The 22,031-nt window shown below is 43.5% G+C and overlaps 1 protein-coding gene across 3 annotated transcripts; it reads right to left on the bottom strand.

The window, feature by feature from the left end:
• Window positions 1-2,421: 2,421 nt before the first annotated feature.
• YPEL3 (yippee like 3) lies at window positions 2,422-11,283 on the bottom strand. 3 transcript variants are annotated; one of them, XM_032237218.1, is made up of 6 exons: window positions 11,103-11,283; window positions 9,369-9,400; window positions 6,929-7,144; window positions 5,511-5,554; window positions 3,047-3,155; window positions 2,422-2,936 (listed from the first exon to the last, which is right to left on the bottom strand). In XM_032237218.1, the coding sequence occupies exons 3-6, from the start codon at window positions 7,043-7,045 to the stop codon at window positions 2,847-2,849; spliced, it is 360 nt and encodes a 119-aa protein (XP_032093109.1). In that variant the 5' UTR covers window positions 7,046-7,144; window positions 9,369-9,400; window positions 11,103-11,283; the 3' UTR covers window positions 2,422-2,846. The 3 variants fall into 3 exon arrangements, with proteins under 3 accessions (XP_032093109.1, XP_032093108.1, XP_032093110.1); XM_032237217.1 differs by lacking the exon at window positions 9,369-9,400; XM_032237219.1 differs by lacking the exons at window positions 9,369-9,400; window positions 11,103-11,283 and adding an exon at window positions 8,327-8,934.
• Between the last annotated feature and the right edge of the window lie 10,748 nt (window positions 11,284-22,031).

Here is a 22,031-nt window from a genome sequence, read left to right as displayed (position 1 = left end):
CAGAACGGAAAGGAAAAGTGCTTCAACCACAGAGGGATGGTTTTGGAGAACACCCTTTAAAATATGTGAAAGCTTCCCACAGGGCATCAATGTTCTTATAAGTGCAATTATCAGCAAAGAACCAAGGATAAGGCTGATGACTAAACTGGATGACTAAATTGATTTAATGCAGTTGCCAAAGAAGCTCTAAAACAACGATCAGTTATTGCAGATTCTAGGAATAAAGCTATATTTGAATCAGAGATTAAATTAAATACAGCCTGCTCCAAAGTGAGCCTGGTAAAATTAATCCATAACTTTCTTCTTTTAGCAAATTATTTGTACTTTCAGTCTTTTGAGCTGTAGTAATCTTCTTACCACAGATGGAAAATGAACCCCGATAAATATGGAAATCTGCCTTCAAACTAATATTATGGGGGAAAGGTAGTTAAATGCCAAATTGTGACTTAAGTTTCTCCCTAGGCTTAGAGGCAATAATTTCCTCTCAACAAGAATTGTGAACATATTACAAGAATGTATTGCCAATTTGGTCTAGTGGTTAAGGTGCTGGTTTAGGAATCAGGAGACCATGAATTCTAGCTTAGATTAACAGAGTTGGAAGGGACCTTGTAGATCATCTAGTTCAACCCTCTGCCTAAGCAGGAGACCCTACACCATTTCTGATAAATGGCAGTCCAATCTCTTCCTGAAAGCTTCCAGTGATGAAGCTCCCACAACTTCTGAAGTCAAACTGTTCCATTGGTTGATTGTTCTCACTGTCAGAAAATTGAATCTCTCATTGGTCAGTTTCCATCCATTATTCCTTGTCCGGCCTTCTGGTGCCTTGGAAAATAGCTTGACCCCCTCCTCTCTGTGGCAGCCCTTCAAATATTGCAATACAGCTATTATATCCCCCCTGGTCCTTCTCTTCACTAGACTGATCATGTCCAGTTCCTGCAACCGTTCTTCATATGTTTTAGCCTCCAGTTTCCTAATCATCTTTATTGGTCTTCTCTGCACTTTTTCTAGAGTCTCCACATCTTTTTTATAGTGTGGTGACCAAAACTGGATGCAGTATTCTAGGTATGGTCTTACTAGGACTTTATAGAGTAGTATTAGTACGTCACTTGATCTTGATTGTATCCCTATTAATGCAGTTTAGGATTACATTGGCTTTTTTTTTGCTGCTGCTGCACACTGCTAGCTCATATTTAGCTGGTTGTCCACAAAGACTCCAAGATCCCTCTAACAGTCACTGTTATTTCACCCAATGTGTATGTGTACTTTCAGTTTTTCTTGCCTAAGTGTAAGACTTTATTTTTCTCTACATTGAATTTCATTTTGTTAGATAGCGCCCAGTGTTTTAAGTCTGTCAAGATCTATCTGGAACTTGGGCCTATCTTTTAGGGCTGTGATGGTGAACCTATGTGGCACACATGCCAGAGGTGGCATGCAAAGCCTTCTCTCTGGGCTTGCGTGTGGCGGCCAGCTGCTCTTCCGGGTTCTGTTGCGTGCCGGCTAGCTACTCATTCATGGTTCTGGCACATGTGCATGCTCCAGTTTCAGCCCTCGATGTCAAAAAGCTTAACCATCACTGTTCTAGGGTGTTAGCTATTCCTGCCAGCTTAGTATCATCTGCAAATTTGTTAAGTTCCCCTTCTATCCCCTCATCTAAGTAGTTTATGAAGATATTGAGCACTCTGCAGGCTTCAGCAGGGCTAGGGGAAGGCAAAAAGCTGAGGTGGCGCAGTGGTTAGAGTGCAGCACTGCAGGCTACTTCAGCTGACTACAGTTCTACAGTTCAAATCTCACCGGGTCAAGGTTGACTCAGCCTTCCATCCTTCCGAGGTGGGTAAAATGAGGACCCGGATTGTTGGGGGCAATATGCTGATTCTGTAAACCGCTTAGAGAGAGCTGAAAGCCCTATGAAGCGGTATATAAGTCTAACTGCTATTGCTATTGCTATTGAAGAGTCCTGGGCCAAAAGTGGAACCTTGTAGTATCCCATTGCTTATTTCTCTCCATGTAGACGTAGACCCATTGCTGGGTACCGTTCTAGTGCCACCTTAGGCATGAAAGCCAGCTGGGTAACTTTGGGCCAATCATTCTCAATCCACCTCACAGGGTTGTTGTGGGGAAAATAGGATGTATGTATACGTATGTTTGGTGCCTATTTATAAAAAAATAATAAAGATAGGATAAAAATCTAATAAATTAGGAAAAAAAAACGTACGGCTAGTGAAACAGCTTACAAATCCTGATTTGCCGGTTTTGTACCACTGCTCACAGAATGTCTTGAATGTTTCAGATGGATTGGATAGAAATAAAACATCCAAACCTTAGCTTTAATTAGCTAAGCTAGGAACAGCCTAAGGAGTTTGTCTCCCTTGCTCTAATCTACCAACTACCCTCCTGTAGAAGGAAGAAGAAAAACCACCCGGATCACTTCAATACTTTTATTTATATAATACACACACATACACACAAAGGTACTGTACACGCCTAACGTTTCCCTTCCCCCTCGTACTTTACATTTCCCATCCGTATTTCTCTTAATACAGAATCTCTCTGGACAACAGAGCCAGCCGTAGTCCTCCCCACCCCCACCCCAGTCCCTGCTTGCACACAGTCCCTGGCCCAGCGGTGTCCCGGAACTCCCACCTTTTGCCACAGGAAGTTAACATGTCTGAACTGTGGGTGTGTGTCTCTGGCAGGAGCACCACCTCCTCCTTCACAACTCAGGTGCCCCTGGAGGTGCCTGGGATGGCAATCCAATGGTTGAGAAGGTGGAGGCAGGTTTGGTGGAAATTTGACATTTCTTAGGCTCCACCCCCTACATACAGTTGTCCAAAGAAGTTGGTTGGCTTTCAGTCCCAGCCATTGTCCTTAATCATGTGATTCAGTTCAATTATGAATTTGCCCTCCTTGTATTTCTGGCTAGTCTCAAAGGCCTGTTCCTGTGGAAGAAGAAGAAGACAAAGGAACGATGCGAACAGAAGCCAACTATTAGTGGTGCAATTGTTTTAGGGAGGGAGAGGAAGAGGAGGGCACAAAGCAGGGGACTCACATATTTCCATCCAAGAGTGGTCTTGCAGTTTTCACAGTATATGTCAGCTACAGCATGCAGGCCCGTCAGCAGAACGCGTTCCTCTGCTGGGCCACATCCAACATTCACTCTATATGGATCCAAAAGAAAACACAATCAGAGGTGGTATTCAGCCAGTTCTGACAGATTCTGGAGAACCGGTAGCGGAAATCTTGAGTAGTTCAGAGAACCGGTAAATAGGCTGGCCCCGCCCCTGCTGACTCCCTGCCTCCCAGCTGATGATCTTTTATTGCCCTGAACAGGAGAATGGAGCTGGAAAACAGGTTAGTGGGGTGGGGAGGGAATGGGGATTTTGCAGGATCCTTCCCCTGCCACGCCTACAAAGCCACGTCCACAGAACCGGTAGCAAAAAAAAATTGAATCCCACCACTGAACATAATGTCATCTTAGTTTTAACAAGGCCCATCCATCCCAATCTGTTTTCTACCTAGTATGAGTTCTACTCTGCCTTGAAATCACTGACAATGGAACTCTTCTTAGGAGCTTGACCCATTGCTGCCAGGACCAGAATGGCCTTGGTTTGGTCTTCAAGTGGGAGAAAAGGCTGGATTTGATTTCCCCAGTTCTGCTAGGTTGGTTTGGAAGCACACCAGGGTAAGAACAAGCCCAAAACTTTCTCACAAACTGGATATGAAGATGGAGATTATTCCAGGGTTTGGATTGTGTCCAGCTTCAGAGTCACTCAATGGCTTCAGAAGTACAACCACCAACGAGGGGGGGGGGATGTCAGCCCATGATCCCCATAAGGAAAGGAGGGCCAGGGTTTCTGTGGGGTCTACCAAGGTCTTTTGAAATACAGTGCCACAGAGATAGGCTGGAGCTGGGCAGGAAAGAGACCAAAAATAGTTCCTAACCTTATGGTGAAAGTGAAGATAATTGTGCAATGCACAGTCACAAACAAGGGCCTGCCTATTAGGAGAGGGTGACCGTAATAAAGAGGTAGTATTTAGTCAGTACTTGAAGACCTTCCTCTACCACGTTTGGGGCATCCTGTAACTTGAAGGACCAGTAGAAGAGACAATCTCTCACAGCCTGGTTAACCTCCAGGCTGTGGCTGCTATGAAAATAGCAAAAATTTAGAATTCCTAGTTGTTCCTGCAACTCACTTGCAGAATTCATTCATTCCTATGCAATCACTGGGAAATAACCTTAAATGTGGTGTGAATTTCAATTTGGAATGATGTGCCAATCAACACTAGTATTGAAGTGGTTTAAGTTTGCTTTGAAGGCCTCTTGTGTCTTTGAATTTTATCTAAATACCCCGCATTCCTGCTGGATTGACTGTTTTGGAAAAAGGCAGATTAGCCTATTAGATTATCTTTTACTGAAACCTACTCACACCTTCTCTTATTCTATTATCTTAATAGCTTAATTGTTTCTGCTTTCCTCTGTTTCAGCTAAAATCCAATGAAAATGAGAGATTGTCTCTTCTGCTGATCCTTCAAGCAACCAAAGGTGGTAGAGGAAGGTCTGCGAGATCTTTTCACGTAAGTGGCTAGATTTTTCTCAAGAGAGGATTATTTGGTTGAATGAGGTCCTCTCTGCTGGGGATACAAGTACTGACTAAATACTACCTCTTTATTAAGGTCACAGACCAACAAATAAAAACATTGAAACAATAATAGTAAAAAGATAAAAATAAAAGACAGACAGAATAATATATTGCAATTGGCAGTGGCTTAACTGGGCAGCTAAAGTTTGCCTAATTTTACACACAGCATAGCAGAATTTGGCCATGTTAAGAGAAACTACTTCATACTGATCTGATAAGAGTATTTGGACATAAAAAAGATCAGTATTTCTTTATTGGCTAAGGTGTTATGAACTGAGTCTGAGTCCTTTTAGAAATGCAGGATAAGGGGAGTTACCAGCTCAGTGGGCATTCAGACATAGAATTAGGATACAGCAGCAACCTGTTGCTCTTCTGATGGTAAAGTAAAACTCGCATCTCATCTGTCATGGCCTCAAATGCTGCTGCTGAACAATTGGGCCCCAACCCCTGGGCCGCGGCCTACTACCGGGAGTGGCGATCCCCACCATCTGGAACAGCTGATCGGCAGTATTCCAGGAGGCCAGTCCAACCACTGATAGGCGGCGGCAGCGATAGCCGAGGAATGCTGGCAAAGGCTCCAGCATTCCCCAGCAGAGGCAGCAGACACAGAGAAGGTGGCAATAGCACCATTTCAGGTGGGCCAGTCCACTGATTGGCAGGGCTATGGGAGGCTGGGATCCAGCTGTCTGGTGGTGGGTGCAACGGAGCGGAGCCCTGACGAGCCATGTGTTGGAGCTGGGAGGCAGATTTTTTTGATTTCTTGTTTTCCTCCCCAAAAGCTAAGTGTGTCTTATGGTCCGGAGCGTCTTATAGTGCAAAAAATACAGTGGTTCCCCCCCCTTCCAAAATATGCTCCTCTTTTGTGATACTCACACAGAGTTGAAGAGGTATGCCCGTCCTTGGCTTCCTTGAAAAGACTGTAACGAAAAGGGCATAGATCAAAAAACAAAATACTTTCCTGCCCCTATTAAGCAAATGCCTCCAACCCAACCTTGAACACTTCACCCAGTTATTTCTCGTCCTTGCCACTCTGTCTCCCTGTTTGCTCCCCCCTCCAACCTTGGGAGCCCAAATCTGAGGAGCAGCCTTCAGCCTGTGTCAGCTGCTTATCATCTTCTGTAGACTTTGGTTCTAGACCAGCTACTTATCTTCCCCTCCCGCTTGGCTGAAGGCAAGCAGCCAGAGACTCTCTTCCCCTTTTCCTTGTTTATTCTCTGGTTTGCTTTCAAACCCATGAAACTGAATTTAATGATTAATCAGCGGCAGCTGAGACCTGCTGCCCTTCTAAGTTCTTGAGAACTAGGGTGAAGGTGGCAGACAAGCCTAGGCAGGGTTTTCTAAAAGAACTCATTGTCCTCTATAGGACCCCCCCCTATAGGACCCCACACACACCCCACTGGCCTTCTCCTCATCCCTTTCCTTCTTCTCCTCCCAAATAATGTCCTTTCTTTTACTGCTCAGAAATTCTGGAGCATCAGTAAGGTGGCTCTGGAAAGAGACATGACATTGCTGTTGTCTGCTGCTGCTTGGAGGGCCCCACTCTCCCTTCTTTGCCTGTTTTATTGCCAGAGGATAAGCTTCCAGATCTAAATTGTGGTTTGCTTAGGAGGTGGTGATTTCTCCAATAAATCATGCTTGCCAAAGTTTGGCTTGCTTAATCTATATTAATCTATAATCCACCATCCCCCAAGCCTCTGTATTTAACACAACATTAACATTGCTATGTTAGGGTAAAAATGTTTAAGACATTCTTTGATCCTGGCCCTGAAAATTACTTACAGGTAGTCCTCGTCTTATGACCACAATTGGGAATAGTGACTCACTGCGGCTGTTAAGCAAATCTGGCTTCCCCATTGACTTTGCTTGTCAGAAGCCATCTGAGAAGGCTGAACATGAGGGGGTCAAATGACCTGGGACGCTGCAACCATCGTAACCATGAGGTTCAGTTGTAAGTCACTTTTTGAGTGCTGTTGTAACTTCAAATGGTCACTAAACGAATGGTGGTTAAGTTGAGGACTAGCTGCACTTACTTGTGGCAGGACTGACAAATTTTAAAGGAAGACAGAAAATTCACAGTAGTAATCTTACAGCGAGATATAATATAAGGAAACATGGCTGTCCTTGCTTGCCTTTCTGTATTTACATTCCCCTTTGGTAATAAATGAAGTGCTTTATATTTTTCTTTTTAAAAATAGAGCTAACAAAGGCACAGCAGCCGCTTTTCCTTGGACGCTGTGATATTCTCTAGAGGAGTGTAGCAGCCATTATCCCACTTCCCCCCTTTTTTGTACCTTGGAGATGAGGTCGTCGTGATTAGCCAGGTGGGCCCGGCAATGCACGCAACTGTAGCGACGGTGACAGTTGTCCAGATAGGCCTGAAAAGTTTTGGGCTTGGACAGCCTCACCATTGTGGTGGGAGTCACACCTGGAGAAAAGTGGCAGGAGAGTTGTGGAGAACCAAACAGCTCCTGGAGGAGGCGCTGGAGGGGGGAAGGCAGATGAAAGACCTAAAGAAGAGGAAGAGGCGGGATCACCAACCTATAGGGAATCTGCCAGAAGTGATAGCTTACAGACTTAGAGCTGGAATGCCAAGATTTTGTTTCTTAGCTCTGGGAACTGGCCAGGTTCTGTGTAACCAGTCTGGTATCTAAACAAAAACAATACCACGTGCTTTCCCTCCCTCTACCTCCCTCCCTTGGCAGCTTCTTGGAGACTCAGCCTGTAATTAACCCTAGGATGTAGGTCACAGCTGATCATCCTGTGATGAAGGAGAAAACTACCGTAGAATAACGCTCAAACATCTTACCTTTCCCTTCCAATTAATTCAGGTTAGGTTTTCCTAGTACCAACCATGAATAGTCTTTGCTGTAAACCTTGGCTTTTCTTATTAAACCAAACATTTAACTTTTTTATTTTATTTATTCTAACCACACTGTGGACATATAACAGTCAAGTATTATAACCACCCACATACTCAAAACCTATGAACACTTTTGCAGCATGGGCCTTTACTCGGAGAGATATTTTTTTAATCCCACCTTTATTATTTTTATGAATAGCTCAAGACCTTAAGGTATATCTGGATTCAGGTCATTTTTGTTCATTTGCATCCCATCTCTATTATTATTATTATTATTATTATTATTATTATTATTATTATTATTATTATTATTATTACAAATAACTCAAGGCAGCAAACATATCCAAAACACACCTTCCTCCTTCTATTCCTCCAACAACAGCCCCATGAAGTAAGTTTGGGCTAAGAAACAGGGACTGGCCCAGAGTCACCCAGCTGGTTTTCATGCCTAAGGTGCGACTGGAACTCACAGTCTCCTGGTTTGTAGCCCAGTTTACCACTAGACCAAACTGGCAACTGCTTGGTTGAGATGGAAGGGAAGACCGAGGCAGAAAGCAGCAAAGTCTAGAAAGCATACTTGGTGGTGATAGACATCAACAGCTTGTCACAGAAGAGCAGGCAGTATTTATTTAGAGTTGTGAAATGATAAAGGGATCTGCGCTAAGTCAGGAAGAGAGCAGAAGGAATCTAGAGGAATTATGTTACATGATGCCCAGAGATGGGGGAGGAGAGAAGGGCTCCAGAGAAACACAACAAAGAGCTTTAAGAATTGTGTGGCACTAATGGTGACCACTTAAGTGAAGCCAAACCAGAGGAAGCAGTGACATACCTGGAGTTTAAGGCACAACTTGAGACGGACAGCTGGCTGCAGAAGAAATGGGGATAGACACAAAGCAGCCCGAGGATGAGAGAAGAGGGAGGAGCAGAGCGGAGGGATTTCTAGAAATACAGTGGGCTAAACCAATCAGCTGGAGAGGTATTTTGACGGGAGGCGGGCAAGAGGAGAATCTTTGTAGGGATGGATGGAGGCTTGGTTTTCAAATGGGGTGGGTGGAGTGGTTGCCTGGAACCTCATAGTAGAGGAGGAGGAGAAAGGTGCTTCTTTGAGAGGGAAGCAAACCAGCCAGTTGGGCAGGCAAGGAAATGCTGATCCGGGAAAAATGTTGGCCGAGACTCCATATATTTACCTGGAAACTGGATTTCTGTTTTGGCTTTTTTTGGGGGGGGAGAACTTAAAGATTTCCCCCTTTTTCTCTCTTCTTCCTAAGGCACGCTTTAAAGCAAGCTATGGCTATCCACCTTACGTCACCGTGGCATAGGGAGTCGTCGTCCCCCCTCTTTTTAAATTTCTCCCTAATTTCTCTAAGGATCTACACTGAACACAGAAATTATTGGTAGGATAATGACAGAGAAGAATATAACAAGGGATGAAGACAAACACAGGGAGTAGCTAGACAGGAGAAATAAAGGAAGAAGTAAAAGGACGGAAACAAAGAAGAAAGTTTAAAAAAAAACAGTTCCTTTTTTAAAAAATGTTTATACTCTTGATTTTTTTAAAAAAAATAACACTGCATTATTTGCTCTCAATCTATGTACCTTATAAAAATGCCAACAAAATTTCCAAGAAAATGTAACAAAAATATTGTTCTTCTTAATAAATGGCATAATATTTCTTGGTAGGGTAATAACAGAGAGAAATATAACAAGGGATGAACATGGGAAATAGCTAGGCAAGATAAATAAAGGAAGAAGTAAAAGGAAGGAAATAAAGTTTTTTTTAAAAAATACTTCCTTTTTTTAAAAAAAATTGTTTATAATCTTGAAAATATTTTTTTAAATGTCATTGCATTATTCACTCTCAGCCCACATACCTTATAAAAATGCCATCAAAGTTCCCAAGGAACTGTAACAAAAATATTGTTGTTCTTAATAAATGGTATATTTGCCAGTAACAGTTGCAATTGAGATTCTCTTCTAAACAATATCCAAGACAGTCTTAAAGAGACAACAGAAACATACTAGCCATAACTAATAGGGAGGTATCTTGTTTACCAGCAATTTATTAATTATTTTTCTACTGGATGTGGACAGGAAATACGTATATGTTTTTGTCTGAACACCAAATGAACTGGAGCATAAAATTCAAATACTATCTTTTGCACATTTATTTCAGAAGACAATAAGGGCTTTTATTTTATTATGATGAGGAAAATATATACCAGGTATGAGGATGGATTTTCTTAAGCTGATTTGTTTTATATGCGAGCCCTATAAATAAGCATTCAGGTTATTTCTTGTTTTGATAAAGGAAAAGATGACTATTGCCATGTTATAAGGGGCATTAAGAGCAATATACTTATTTGTTTATATATAGCAATTTGACTCTGGTATAGTGAGTAGGAAGTAAACATGGGCATGATATGATATTGAAATGATATGTACCTTAAGAAAATGTAGTGGATCTGATATATCAAATGTATAGAAACTCAAAAATAAGGGTATTGTGGACCCTTTAATAAGAGAGAAATGGGAATAGAGAAAAAGATGAGACAAGCTGAGGTATCTTGGTTTCCTTTTATTATAACAATCACGTGCACTTTATATTTACTTATTTTTATGACGACTGAACAGGAAGCTTGAAATATGCATGTAGAAGAGGAGGTATGTTTAGAGGGTGGAACAGATAGGACTGGTGGGATGATAGTCATAAACTGAAAATTTGTGTTTGTGTTCTGTGTCAGAGGTAAATGGCAAATTTTTACTTCAGATAGGCACAGCTGTTGAGTAATAGGGCAATTTTTGTATTTCCATATAAATTGTAGGGCCACTCATGCAAACATTTTCCTGTTTTTTTTTTAAAAAAACTTCCTAAAATATGAACTTTATAAGAATAAGGGATATGGAAAGAAAAGTTGGAGGTGCAAATCACTGCCACCCTCTTTCTATGAAAACTTTTGAAACAGCAGCACTGCATGCTGGAAAAAAATAAGTTTTCTTTACTAATGGATAGAGAAAAGAGATAAATCTATTTGCTCAGGCGGGAGGCGGGGGTAAAACCAGCTTTGATAAACAGTGCCATGGTTATGACTCTTTGGCTACTAATCGATATTGTGTCGTCCCACCCATACCCACCCCAGGACAAAAATTTAACCCGGACTGCTCAATACATAAAGGATGCCACCTGATCCCGAATTAGTGACTCTTGAAAACGGATCCCTCCCTACAGCATTTCCTGTGGGATTAGAGGAGAATACGGGCCATCGCGAAGGGGGTAGATAAAATCCCCTGCTGAAATATACAAAAGGAACATGAGGTTATCCTAGGAAATGTCCACTTTGCCTGGCCAGGAGGAGTACAATAGTTGGGATTCTCTGAAAAGGATCCACCGGAATCCTCCTCATCCCTCTCCAGCTATTCAGATCCGTTCGCCTTTCGAGGGGGTCCGTGGGTTACTCGCTGGAAGCCCGCACCCACTGCACACACCCCTCCCCGCCATCCTTGCACCCACGGCACCTGCGTGTTTTTGTGCACCCAGGGAGAGGCAGACAGACAGACGCGCACCGCGGTTTCCCTAAAGCGCTTCCCTCCGCCTCCCCCAATCTCACCTGTCGGGAGAGCAACGGCTGGATCGCCCTCGCGTCGGACGGTGCCTCGGTGCGGCTTTTGGGGAGGGGAATCACCCCGCCGAAAGACCCGCAGCCCCCCGCGAAGAGCCCCAGCTGGGAGTCTAGACTTCCTCTTGTTTACAAACCCAGGCTGTGAAACAAAGGTGTCTCCTCCCCCTTTTTTCTTTTTCCTTTTTTTCTCTCTCTCTGCCCTCCCCCTCCCTCCCTCCCTCCCTCCCTCCCTCCTTCCCTCCCTCCTTCTTTCTGCGGGCTTCCCCCTCCGCTCCTTCCTCTTTCCGCCCAGCCAATCGGGGCGGTTATGCAAATAAACTGCAGAGCTGATCAAAGGGGGAGGGGACATGGGCGCTCGCGCGCTCGCTGGGAGGACACGCTTGGTTTAGCACGAAGTGGGGGCGGGAGGCGGTCTGGAGAGATGGTGTGGCTGGGCGGCGCCAGCCCTGAAACCGATGGGCCTCTGGGCCTGTGCAGAGCGCCTTTAGCTCGGCGCAGAGGAGGGCGTTGCGGTGGAGTACCTCTCCCCCTCCCTTCCTTTGCAAACGGGGTCTAGAAGAGAAGAGAAAGAGAAGAGAAATCTTTACTGGCCAAGTGTGATTGGACATACAAGGAATTTGTCTTTGGTGCATAACTTAGCTCTCAGTGTACATAAAAAGACAAGATATATTCGTCACGAGTCATAAGGTACAACACTTAATGATAGTCATAAGGTATAAATAAGCAATCAGGAAACAATATCAGTAAAGATGCAAGCAACAAAGTTACAGTCATGCAGTCATAAGTGGGAGGAGATGGATGTTTCTTCCAACAATAGGAACTAGAGAGGGATAGTTGGGGAGGTTGGTCTTTTGACAGTGAAAGTGGCATCTTGTAAATGGCACTAATAAACTTCGATCAAAGTAGCTTGGATTAAAAGTTTTATGATCGAGCAGGATCTGAACCTGCATGCAATGAGTTCAGTCCCACAAGTTGGCTAATATCAGAAAAATAAACCATGTTGCAGTGAAATCAAGTCCAATGTTGCTGATATGCATTTAATTTGAGAGCCTTCCCTGTTGGCAGATTTTGAACTGATGAAACCTAGGATCCTGGCAAACAAGACTGCCAAAATTGACTTTTGGGCTGATATATAATGATTTTTAAAATTCCGGATATTAAAATGTAAATAATGTAAACATAGTCATCATTGCTATAGTAGAAGTTCTTCCCCTAAGACATCTTTATTTTATGGGGATGTGTTATTGAATTTTGGAGTTGCAAACACTACATTCCAGTAAAAAGGATGGGGGGGGGGATTGTATTGGGATCTGAACAATTATTCTGTGCTTGGATATTTTGGAAAACCACTGCAAGCCAAAGGAGACAACATTGCCCTGGGAGGGGAAGACAGTCATTGTTCACTTCCTCATTGTGAATCAGAGTTAGATGTCATGAGGAAGGAAATTGTCTGGTGTACTGCACAAAGTAGCCTAGGTTAAAAGTTTTATGGCTGAGCAGGATCTGAATCTGCACATAATGAGTTCAGTCCCACAAGTTGGCTAATGCCAGAAAAATAACCATGTTGCAGTGAAACCAACTCCAATACTGATTAGATTAATATATGCATTTGGCATCAGTTGTGATGGTCACAAACTTTTTTTTATCAGTGCATAAAATAACTTTTTAAAAAGTGGTTAGGCAACTTATGACTAGAGCCAGTTTGGTCTAGTGGTTAAAACTTTAGACTAGAAACCAACAGACCCTCAATTCTAGTCCCTCCTTAGATATAAAAGCCAGTTGGGTGATCTTGGGCCAATCAATCTCGCTCAGCCAAGCCCACCTCGCAGGGTTGTTGTGGGGAAAATAGGAGGAGGAAAGTATGTGTAATATATTTGCTGCCTTGAGTTATTTGAAAAAGTAATAAATATGGGATGCAAATAAACAAAAATGAGCTGTCCAGACAGAGAAATGTACATTTTCATGTCCAGCTTGCAAAAGGTAAAACACAGCACATCATAATGCTATGCAAAACATGAATGAATGCCCACTTAACAAGAGACAACATGACCTAATCAGTATGGCCTTTTCTAATCAGCAACCACTGATCCTTGCACAAAGGAAGATAAATATTGTACATTCAGAAATTATGTTGTCCTTGGATTTGATAAGATCAAATTCAGTTAAGGAAATCCAGTGCTTCACTGCTAATAAAAATATGTTTGTCAGTGTGGTTCATTTTAATTTGCTTCCACACAAGCCTTAAAAACCTGCAGCCTTTTTGCTAGAGATTTTATATATAAGACCCCACTTTTTCAGCTGGATACTATTGGCTACATTAATATGCTTGAAAGGAAGTAGAATGTGAGACAGAAATGAATTTACTTGCTAAGATAGTTGCAGAACTAAAAATGTGCAGCTTGTGTGATCATGGGTGTTTTCCAAGTGGTTTGTCTTTTCTTTTCTTTGTATTGTTTACTTGACTTAACTGCAGCCAGTTCTAGCAAATATTTATTTGAAAGGGAGTGTCCCCTAGTGGTTAGGAGTGGGAAGACGTGGGTACCAATTCCCACTCAGCTATGCAGCTTCTTGAGAAATCTTTTCCTGATTTTATTTCTCATTCTAAAACACACCCAGAGTGGTTTGTGCAGAAGAGACTGAAGAGACTGTACCACCATCTGTCTGGAATAGTATAGCTTCTCCTACTTGAGCAGATCGTTAGACTAGAAAATGTCCAAAATTCCTTCCAATTTGTATTCTGGTTGTGAGAATATATGACAAAGCAAAGAGACCCAAGTCTTCAAACTGAGTGGAAAAGGACTTGATTAAACTATTTAAGACTTCTTGAAATAAAACATCTTGATTTTACTTATTGTCCAAATTATCCAATGTGATCTACTATTCATATCTATGTGATTTCTAAGAGTCAACTCCAACTTGATATCACAAGATTACATCTCTATGGAGATTCTCAGTCATCCAAGTCATGGTTATCCCAAAGGTGCTTTTTCAAGAGGCAACTGAACTTTGTTTTTCTTTGAAAAAGCATGTTTGGGACATGATTAAATCATAATCAGTCAGATTGGAAGAGATAGAAGTCCATACGTTTTAAAGTTGCCAATGGTGGATATCCCAGATGTACAGTAGTGACTAAACCAAACTGGACACCAGAATTTAAACGATATCCCCATGATTCCTCTTCAGGTCCATGAACCTCCCTTCCCTCTACTAGGCAACAATTCTCAACAAGTTTAATTGTGGTATCCTTCTGCCAGAATTGAATCTATGATTCCCTTTCCTTTTTGGGTGGTGACTAATTTCCTACAATTCTGTACCACCAGTGTACATATAGTTTCTTAGGACAAGCACTTTGATCAGAGAAAAGGCAGTGGTTATGGACAGAGACTATTGCCACTTAAAGGATATGTTATCTAGTGAAATGAATGATAATTATGGGGACCTTGATTTTTACAGTGCAATTAATTTGAATTGGGACTCAGCTGGCAAAGCTGTTTTTTAGTGTTAGGGCTCAGCCAAGGAACATATCAACAAATAATATGGAGGAGATCTCTGGCCAATTGTGAACTTTATTACCATTCATAATTGTGGCTCACCTCTAAAACCTCAAATGGGGACACAAGATTTGTAGAGTGTAAGAATAGAAGCACTGGTACTTTGAGTCTGAAAGCTGTGCATGGAGGTTAGTGTGCCATCTAAACTAGGTGTAAGATGGTGCCATCTAAACTAGGTGTAAAAAGATTTGCAGCTACAACTGCTATTGCTTTTGATTATTGGTCCTGCGGCTTAGACTGATGAGAATTGATGTCCAACAATATTTGGAGACTCACAGAGACTCACAGATTCCATATTTGTTCTCTAGAAAAAATATGTGGAAAGTATTTGACAATTTAAAAAATCGTATCATTTAGAGATTATTAACAATGTTAGCATAAATTGGATCAATATAAATGGAAACTTAATTAAATTTGTTCATATATAATAGAGAAATGTTTAGATAGAACAAGAAAGTTATAAATGAAGGTAGAGATAAAGATGAAGAGTTAGGCATTTTTTGAACAATATAATAAGAAGTACTTATGATTGAGAAATGTGAAAGAGATTATTAATATTGTTATTGTGAAATGGATTAATATGAATGATACCCAGAACCAACTCTGTTCACACACAATATAAATGTATAACTTTAAAAATATATAAAATATATATTTAAAAATCACATCATTGTGATTTCAACTTAATTTTAATACTTTCAGTGTCTTTATAGTACTGTTGTAAGCCTCCAAGAGTCACTTAGGACAGTGAGATAGATGGCATATACAGGTAGTCCTTGACATACAACCATTCTTTTAGTGACCATTCGAAGTTACTATGGCACTGAAAAAAGTGACTTATGACAGTTTTCATACTTATGACTGTTGCAGCATCCTCATGATCACATGAACAGCATTTGGCTGATTGGCAAGTAGCATGTATTCATGACCAGAGTCATTTGATAACCTTTTGTGACTTTCTGACAAGCAAAGCGAATAGATAAGCCAGATTTACCTTACCGTGTTACTAACTCAACAACTGTATAATTCATTTAATAACAGTGGCAATAAAGGTTGTAAAATCTGGCAAAATTCACTTAACAATTGTCTTGCTTAGCAATGGAAATTTTGGGCTCAATTGAGAGCATAAGTCAAGGACTGAGCCAAATGTCTAAATTTTGATCATGCAATGGTTGTAAGGGTGAAAAACTGCCATAAGTCACTTTTCTCCTGTAGCTCCGGTGGGAGGGGCTACAGCAGGGTTTGTGGCAGCCTGATTAGTCCAGAGACTGAGGGATTTTTCTTTAACATCTCCTCCTTTCCCTCCTGGCTCCCAGTTTCCCTCAGTCTTTTGGTCCAATCACTTGGCTCCAAGCGAGGTTCTTAGGCTTTAGAGTGTTTGCTGAGTAATTTGAGGTAAATTGCATTGATTTGGCTAAATTGAATATCACAAATTGCAAAAAAATTAAGCTGTGGGCTAGCACTCAACTGGAAGGAATGTTTGAGCTCTTGGAAGTTGGAAACATGCCTCGTGGCTCCACAGCCTCCAGAGGGGGGTCGTTTCCCTCCGCGCTAGGCAGAGGCCGTTTCTAGGCTATTTAGAAGAGTCTGCGACTCAGGCACATCACCCGGCTGCAGCGTCAGCAGCAGCAGCAGCAGCGGCTGTTCCCCTCGTGGAAGCCGTTTATCGCTGCAGTCTAGCCCAGTTCTTTGGTGGTGCGGGCAGTGCATGGAACCCCTTTGTCCCCCTCCGGTGCATAGGTTCCCAATGTGAGACCTTTCCCTGGTACTTAGGTCTCTTACAGGGGCTCCCTTCGAGCCTCTGAGAACAGTTCATCTCAGGTTCCTGACGCTGAAGGGCATATTTCTGGTGGCTGTCACCTCAGCCAGACGCATCTCCAAGTTGAGCGCCCTGTTGTCTAAGGAGGACTTGTGTCAGTTCCATCAGGACAGGGTTGTCCTGATGCTTGACCCGACCTTTCTCCCGAAGGTCAATTCCCTTTTCCATAGATTGCAGGAGGTTATTCTTGCCAATTTCTGTCCCTCTCCGGCTCATGAGAGGGAGGTTATCTGGCACCACCTGGACGTACGTCACGCCCTAAGTATCTACCTCAGGCGTACGTTCGCGTTTAGGTGGTCGGAAGCCTTGTTCCTGTCCTTTCAGGACAAGTCATTGGGGGCCAGGGTGTCCTCCGTCACCATTGGCAGGTGGGTGAGGCAGGCCATCAGGGAGGCTTACCAGGCCAGTCACCAGGTACCTCCTCAGGGTATCACAGCCCATTCCACCAGGACTGCTGCCACTACGGCTGCCTCGGCTACTAGAGTCCCTCTGGAAGATATGTGTTGGGCGGCCACTTGGGCCTCCCCGTCCCCATTTATTCGGCACTACTGCCTTGACTGCTTCGTATCAGTGGACGTGGCCTGCGGCCGTAGGGGGCTTCAGCAAGTGGTGTCTTCCCCTCCCCCGGGGTCTTCTTCCTGCCCTGGGACTTAGCTTGGGTATGTCCCTGCTGTAGCCCTTCCCACCGGAGCTATAGGAGAAAGAACGTTGGTCCTTACCTGAACGTCTGTACTGTAGGTGGAAGGGGCTACATTCCCACCCTAGGTAGTTAGCAGGGGTCGAGGTGGTCGGAATTGTTGGTTGTTTTTCTGTTCTTGTTCTTCGTTCATTGGAATGTTATTTCCTTGCATAAAGATATCAGATGTTCCATTCGACCTTGTGAAACTGGGAGCCAGGAGGGAAAGGAGGAGATGTTAAAGAAAAATCCCTCAGTCTCTGGACCAAACAGGCTGTCACAAACCCTGCTGTAGCCCCTCCCACCTACGCTACAGAGAACAGATGTTCAGTTTTCAGTGCCATTATAACTTCAAATGGTCAATAAATGAACTATTGTAGGGTGAGGACTACGTGCAGTCGGAGCAAATGTCCATGAACTGGGATGGTCCAAAATGTAGCAAGAGATCATGTGGGCTTCCATTGGTCTTTCATTTCAGCATCATTCCTACATTTCACAGCAAGACTTTGGCCTTAAGAGGAGGCTCCATAGAACATGACCTAAACAGAAACCACATCAGGAATAGCTTTGAGTACCAGGAATGTGCCCAAGAAGGGTGGGGACTGAACGCAAATTAATCATCTAGGAAAACTTGTTGGCCCTCCTTTTTTTATTTGCATTCTCTGTTGATGTCAACAATCACAGAAGGAAAAGAAAAATGGATCCAAGAAAGCCCATAGATCAAATTCCACCAACAATTCATTTGTTCTTAGAGCACACACACACACACACCTCCTTTATCTTTTACAGTATAGCTGTCAGCGTTCCAAGTAATACACCCATAGCAAACCAACCTCCAAGGCAGGTAGATTACTCAAAGAACAGTTTTATTTGGAGATATCACATTGGCACAGACTGGTGAAAACCAACTCTGAGAGTTCCCACAGTTTTCACCTAATTAAAAGGTGAAAACTGTTTCCTCCAAACAATAATTCACATTGTCCAATCTAGATGCTGGCCGGTTTCCTGGTTACTTCTGTCCTCCTCTCTCCAGCCAGCTGTTGGAATGTCCAAGTAGCTTTGGAGAATGGGTACCCCTTCCATTGTATTAAGTACTGCAACCAGCCCCTATGCAATCTAGAATCTAGGATTTTCTTGATCTCGTAATGTGTCTCCCCTTGTACTACAATTGGTTTTGTAGCTGCCCGATCTACCTGTGTGATCTGGGAGCCTACCGCCTGCTTACAAAAAACTGCTATGAAAGACTGGATGCACTTTCCAGCCAGATGGAGGGTTTTCAAATAGCCGAAATGCTTGGAATCATGATTCTTCTAGAATACTTGGAGTCGTAGGCTACTGGGCACATGCAATTTGGAGCTTTTACAGGCTAGTCCATTTTTGAGGGTCAGTACTCTGTTCTTACCATAAAGAAGGCTGAGCGACAAAGAATTGAACTTTGAACTCTGGTGCTGGAGAAGACTCCTGTGAGTCCCTTGGACTGCAAGGAGATCAAACTGGTCATTCCTAGAGGAGATCAACCCTGAATGCTCTTTAGAAGGCCAGATCCTGAAGATGAAACTCAAATACTTTGGTCACCTAATGAGAAGGAAGGACTCAATGGAGAAGAGCCTAATGCTGGGAAAGATTGAGGGCAAAAGAAGAAGGGGACAACAGAGAATGAGATGGCTGGATGGAGTCACCAAAGCAGTAGGCATGAGCTTAATTGGACTCCAGAGGATGATAGAGGACAGGAAGGCCTGGAGGAACGTTTTCCATGGGGTCAAAATGGATCGGACACGACTTTGTGACTAACAACAACAACAACTCCTTTGTTGTCTTTGTACCATGGATCGGCTGGCAATTCATCTCTTAGCCTTTGGATCATCCCACCCACTCACCACCATCTGCAATCCTCCATTATGTAGACTGTCCCCTGGTTGTGGCTTGTGAGACAGGTTGAGAGAGGGGAATCATACCATGGACCACCTCTTCACGTTTATAGTTGTATTGTGGTTTATATGACAAGGCATCTGCCAAGAGGTTTTTTCCCCCCAGGGATGTATTTTAGTGTGAAGTTGAACTGTTTGAAATACTCCACCCACTGGGCTTGTTTAGGGGAGAGTTTTTGCGGGGTCTTGAGTATCTCTAGGCTTTTATGGTCATTCCATACTTTCAAATGGTACGCGGCTGCCTTCAAGAAAGTGTCTCCATGTTAATAGGATCCATTGGATCACATAGGCTGCTTTCTCCCACACCGCCTAGCTCCTTTCAGTCTCTGTCAATTTTTTGGAGGTGTATGTGCAGGGTTGCAAGTTGCCTTCTGTGTTTTTCTGAAGGAGAACTGCTGTGATGGCCACATTGCTGGTGTCAGCTTGGACTACGAAGGGCTGGTCTGGATCGGGGTGTTTAAGGACCGATTCTTTGGCAAACAGCCTCTTTAGTGCCTCAAATGCCCGCTGATATTCTAGGGTCTATTTTAGGGGTTGGTTAGGCTGTGGTTGCTGAGCCCCCCCCCCCCGAAGTTTTAACAGTTCAGTGACAGGCAGAGCAATTTCAGTGAAAGAGAGGATGAACTATCTGTAGAAGTTAGCAAACCCCAAGAAGCTTTGAAGCTGTTTTCATGTAAGAGGAGGTTGCCAGTCTAAAACAGCTTTAACTTTAGCCCGGTCCCTTTTTACACCCTTATTTGACACTCAGTAGCCCAGATAGTCTAGTTTGGTCTTGTGGAATTTGCATTTTGACAGCTTCGTGTATAGTTTAGCCTCAACGATTTTTTTCAGTATCTGATGTACCAGCTTAATGTGTTCTTCGGACCCTCTCCACCCTTCAGGCCTTCCGGACGGCCGTGAAGACCTGGCTGTCCCAGCAAGCCTGGGGTTGAGTCCCCCCCCCTACTCGAATTTGCTGTGTCTGTTGTGCTTTTAAACTGTTTGTATTGTCTGATTGTCTTTGTCTTACTTTTTTGTAATTTCCCCTCCCTTGGCTTTGTTCAGCCGCCCTGAGTCCCTTCGGGGAATAGGGCGGCCTACAAATTGAATAAAATCCAAATCCAAATCCAATTCTTCCAGGGTCTCAGTGAAGATAAGAATGTCCTCTAAGTACACAAGGACCCCTTTATACAGGTGCTCATGTAGCATCTCACTTATCAGTTTCATAAAGACTGCAGGGGCTCCTTGCAAGCCAAAAGGCATTATTTTGACTTGGAAGTTCCTTAAGGTGGAAGCTGAAGGCAGTTTTCCACTCGTCTCCTTCCTTGATTCACACATAGTAGTACACCTCTTGTAGGCCCAATTGGGTAAACACCTTCCCCTTGTCCAAGTGGGCCAGCATATGGCGTTAATTCCCCTAAAATCCACACACAACCTCATCCATCTTTTTCTCATTGAAGAGGACGGGGCGGCCACTCTGGATTTAGCCTGTTGAATAAATCTGCAAGCTATGTTGGTGTCAATGTATTCTCTCAGCTCTCTTCATCTCTTTTGAGGTCATAGAGTACATCTTTGGTGTGGGTAGTTTAGTCCCTGGTATGAACTCTATAGCGCAGTCTGTGGGGCAGTGAGGAGGAAACATGTTGCATTCTTCCTTGCTGAGTACCCCAGCAGGTCCCGGTATTCTTTGGGGATCTGGGGGGTACCTGGGAGAGGCTCTGAGGCAGCTGCAGCTCTCTTGGTTCACTTAGTGCCACTCGACCATTGGACAATTCTTTTTGGGAAGGGGAAGAGGGCCTATTCTCAGCTTTAGCTTTCTGCAACCACCTTCCCAGGAGATGATGAGGCCCCTTTTATCTAGCCATGCTAGGCTTAGGATCACTGCTTCTGTTATTTTTGGTGCCATCACGAAGTGAATAAGTTCCCATTTCTAACTTGACAGGTTTGGTGAGGAGTGTGGCAGGGGCTCCCCCTATCAATGATTTATCGACCTGCTCGAATCATATGGGCCCTGATTCCTAGCTTTAGGACTGTGGGTAGGTTGATCAGGCAATGGGTGCAACCCATTTCTATGATCACTTCCACTTTCCCATGTCTCTATTTCTGGTACTACTAGTCTCGACCAGATGGCGAATGGATGGATGGCTTCACTTGCCATTGGGTTCTCTTCACCTTTGTCGTCGCTGCCATAAGCCATCAGCATTTGTTGCTGGAGTTCCCTCTTCCCCAGTTGGGGGAGGGGAGACCTCAATGGCCTAGCTGGTGAATTTTCCCCTTTCTGTTGCTTTCCGTATCAGCTTCTTCACCTTGGCTGGCTTGGGGGTCTTTACCCTTGGCTGTGGGGATTGGAGGCAGGCAGTCAGCCACCCGGTGGCTTTGCTGGTTATTTCTCTCCTCCTCTCTCTCCAGCCAGTTGTTGAAATGGCCTTGGTTCACAGGTGAAGGCTACAAAGCCCCAGCTATCTCTATTTCCCCCTCCCTATCCCTCAGCTCCAATGTGGCAACCCTGAAGGCCGAAAAAAAGGGCCTCGGTGAGGCCAGCTTCAGGGTTGACAATAGCATGGAAATTAGACAATCTCTCACTTCCTTCTTTGGCCTTGATTAAAATATTTGGCTAGAACATAGAACAATCCCATGTTGTGCCAATGACTTGAAGTTCGCATTTCTTGCCAAACCCTTACAGCTGATTCTTCTTTTGTGGGACTTGTCAATTTGTTTGCATACCTTGCTGTTGAAACAGGTGCCAACCTGCATTATGAGGTACCCGGGAGAGTGTAAAAGTTTGCCTTGGTAACTGTCACATAACTCCAAGAATTTTATGCTGAATTAAGTTGGTGTTCTCCCCTGACAAACGAAAGCCTCTAGTACAGTACAGAGATGGGTAGATTGTGAGTTTACAGAATGGTTTCCCAACTGTGGCAACTTTAAGATGGGTAAAATTCGAGTCCCAGAATTCCCTAGCCA

This window comes from Thamnophis elegans, chromosome Z, assembly GCF_009769535.1.
Source record: "Thamnophis elegans isolate rThaEle1 chromosome Z, rThaEle1.pri, whole genome shotgun sequence".
NCBI lineage: Eukaryota > Metazoa > Chordata > Lepidosauria > Squamata > Colubridae > Thamnophis > Thamnophis elegans.
This window is presented reverse-complemented; position numbering and strand designations above follow the sequence as displayed.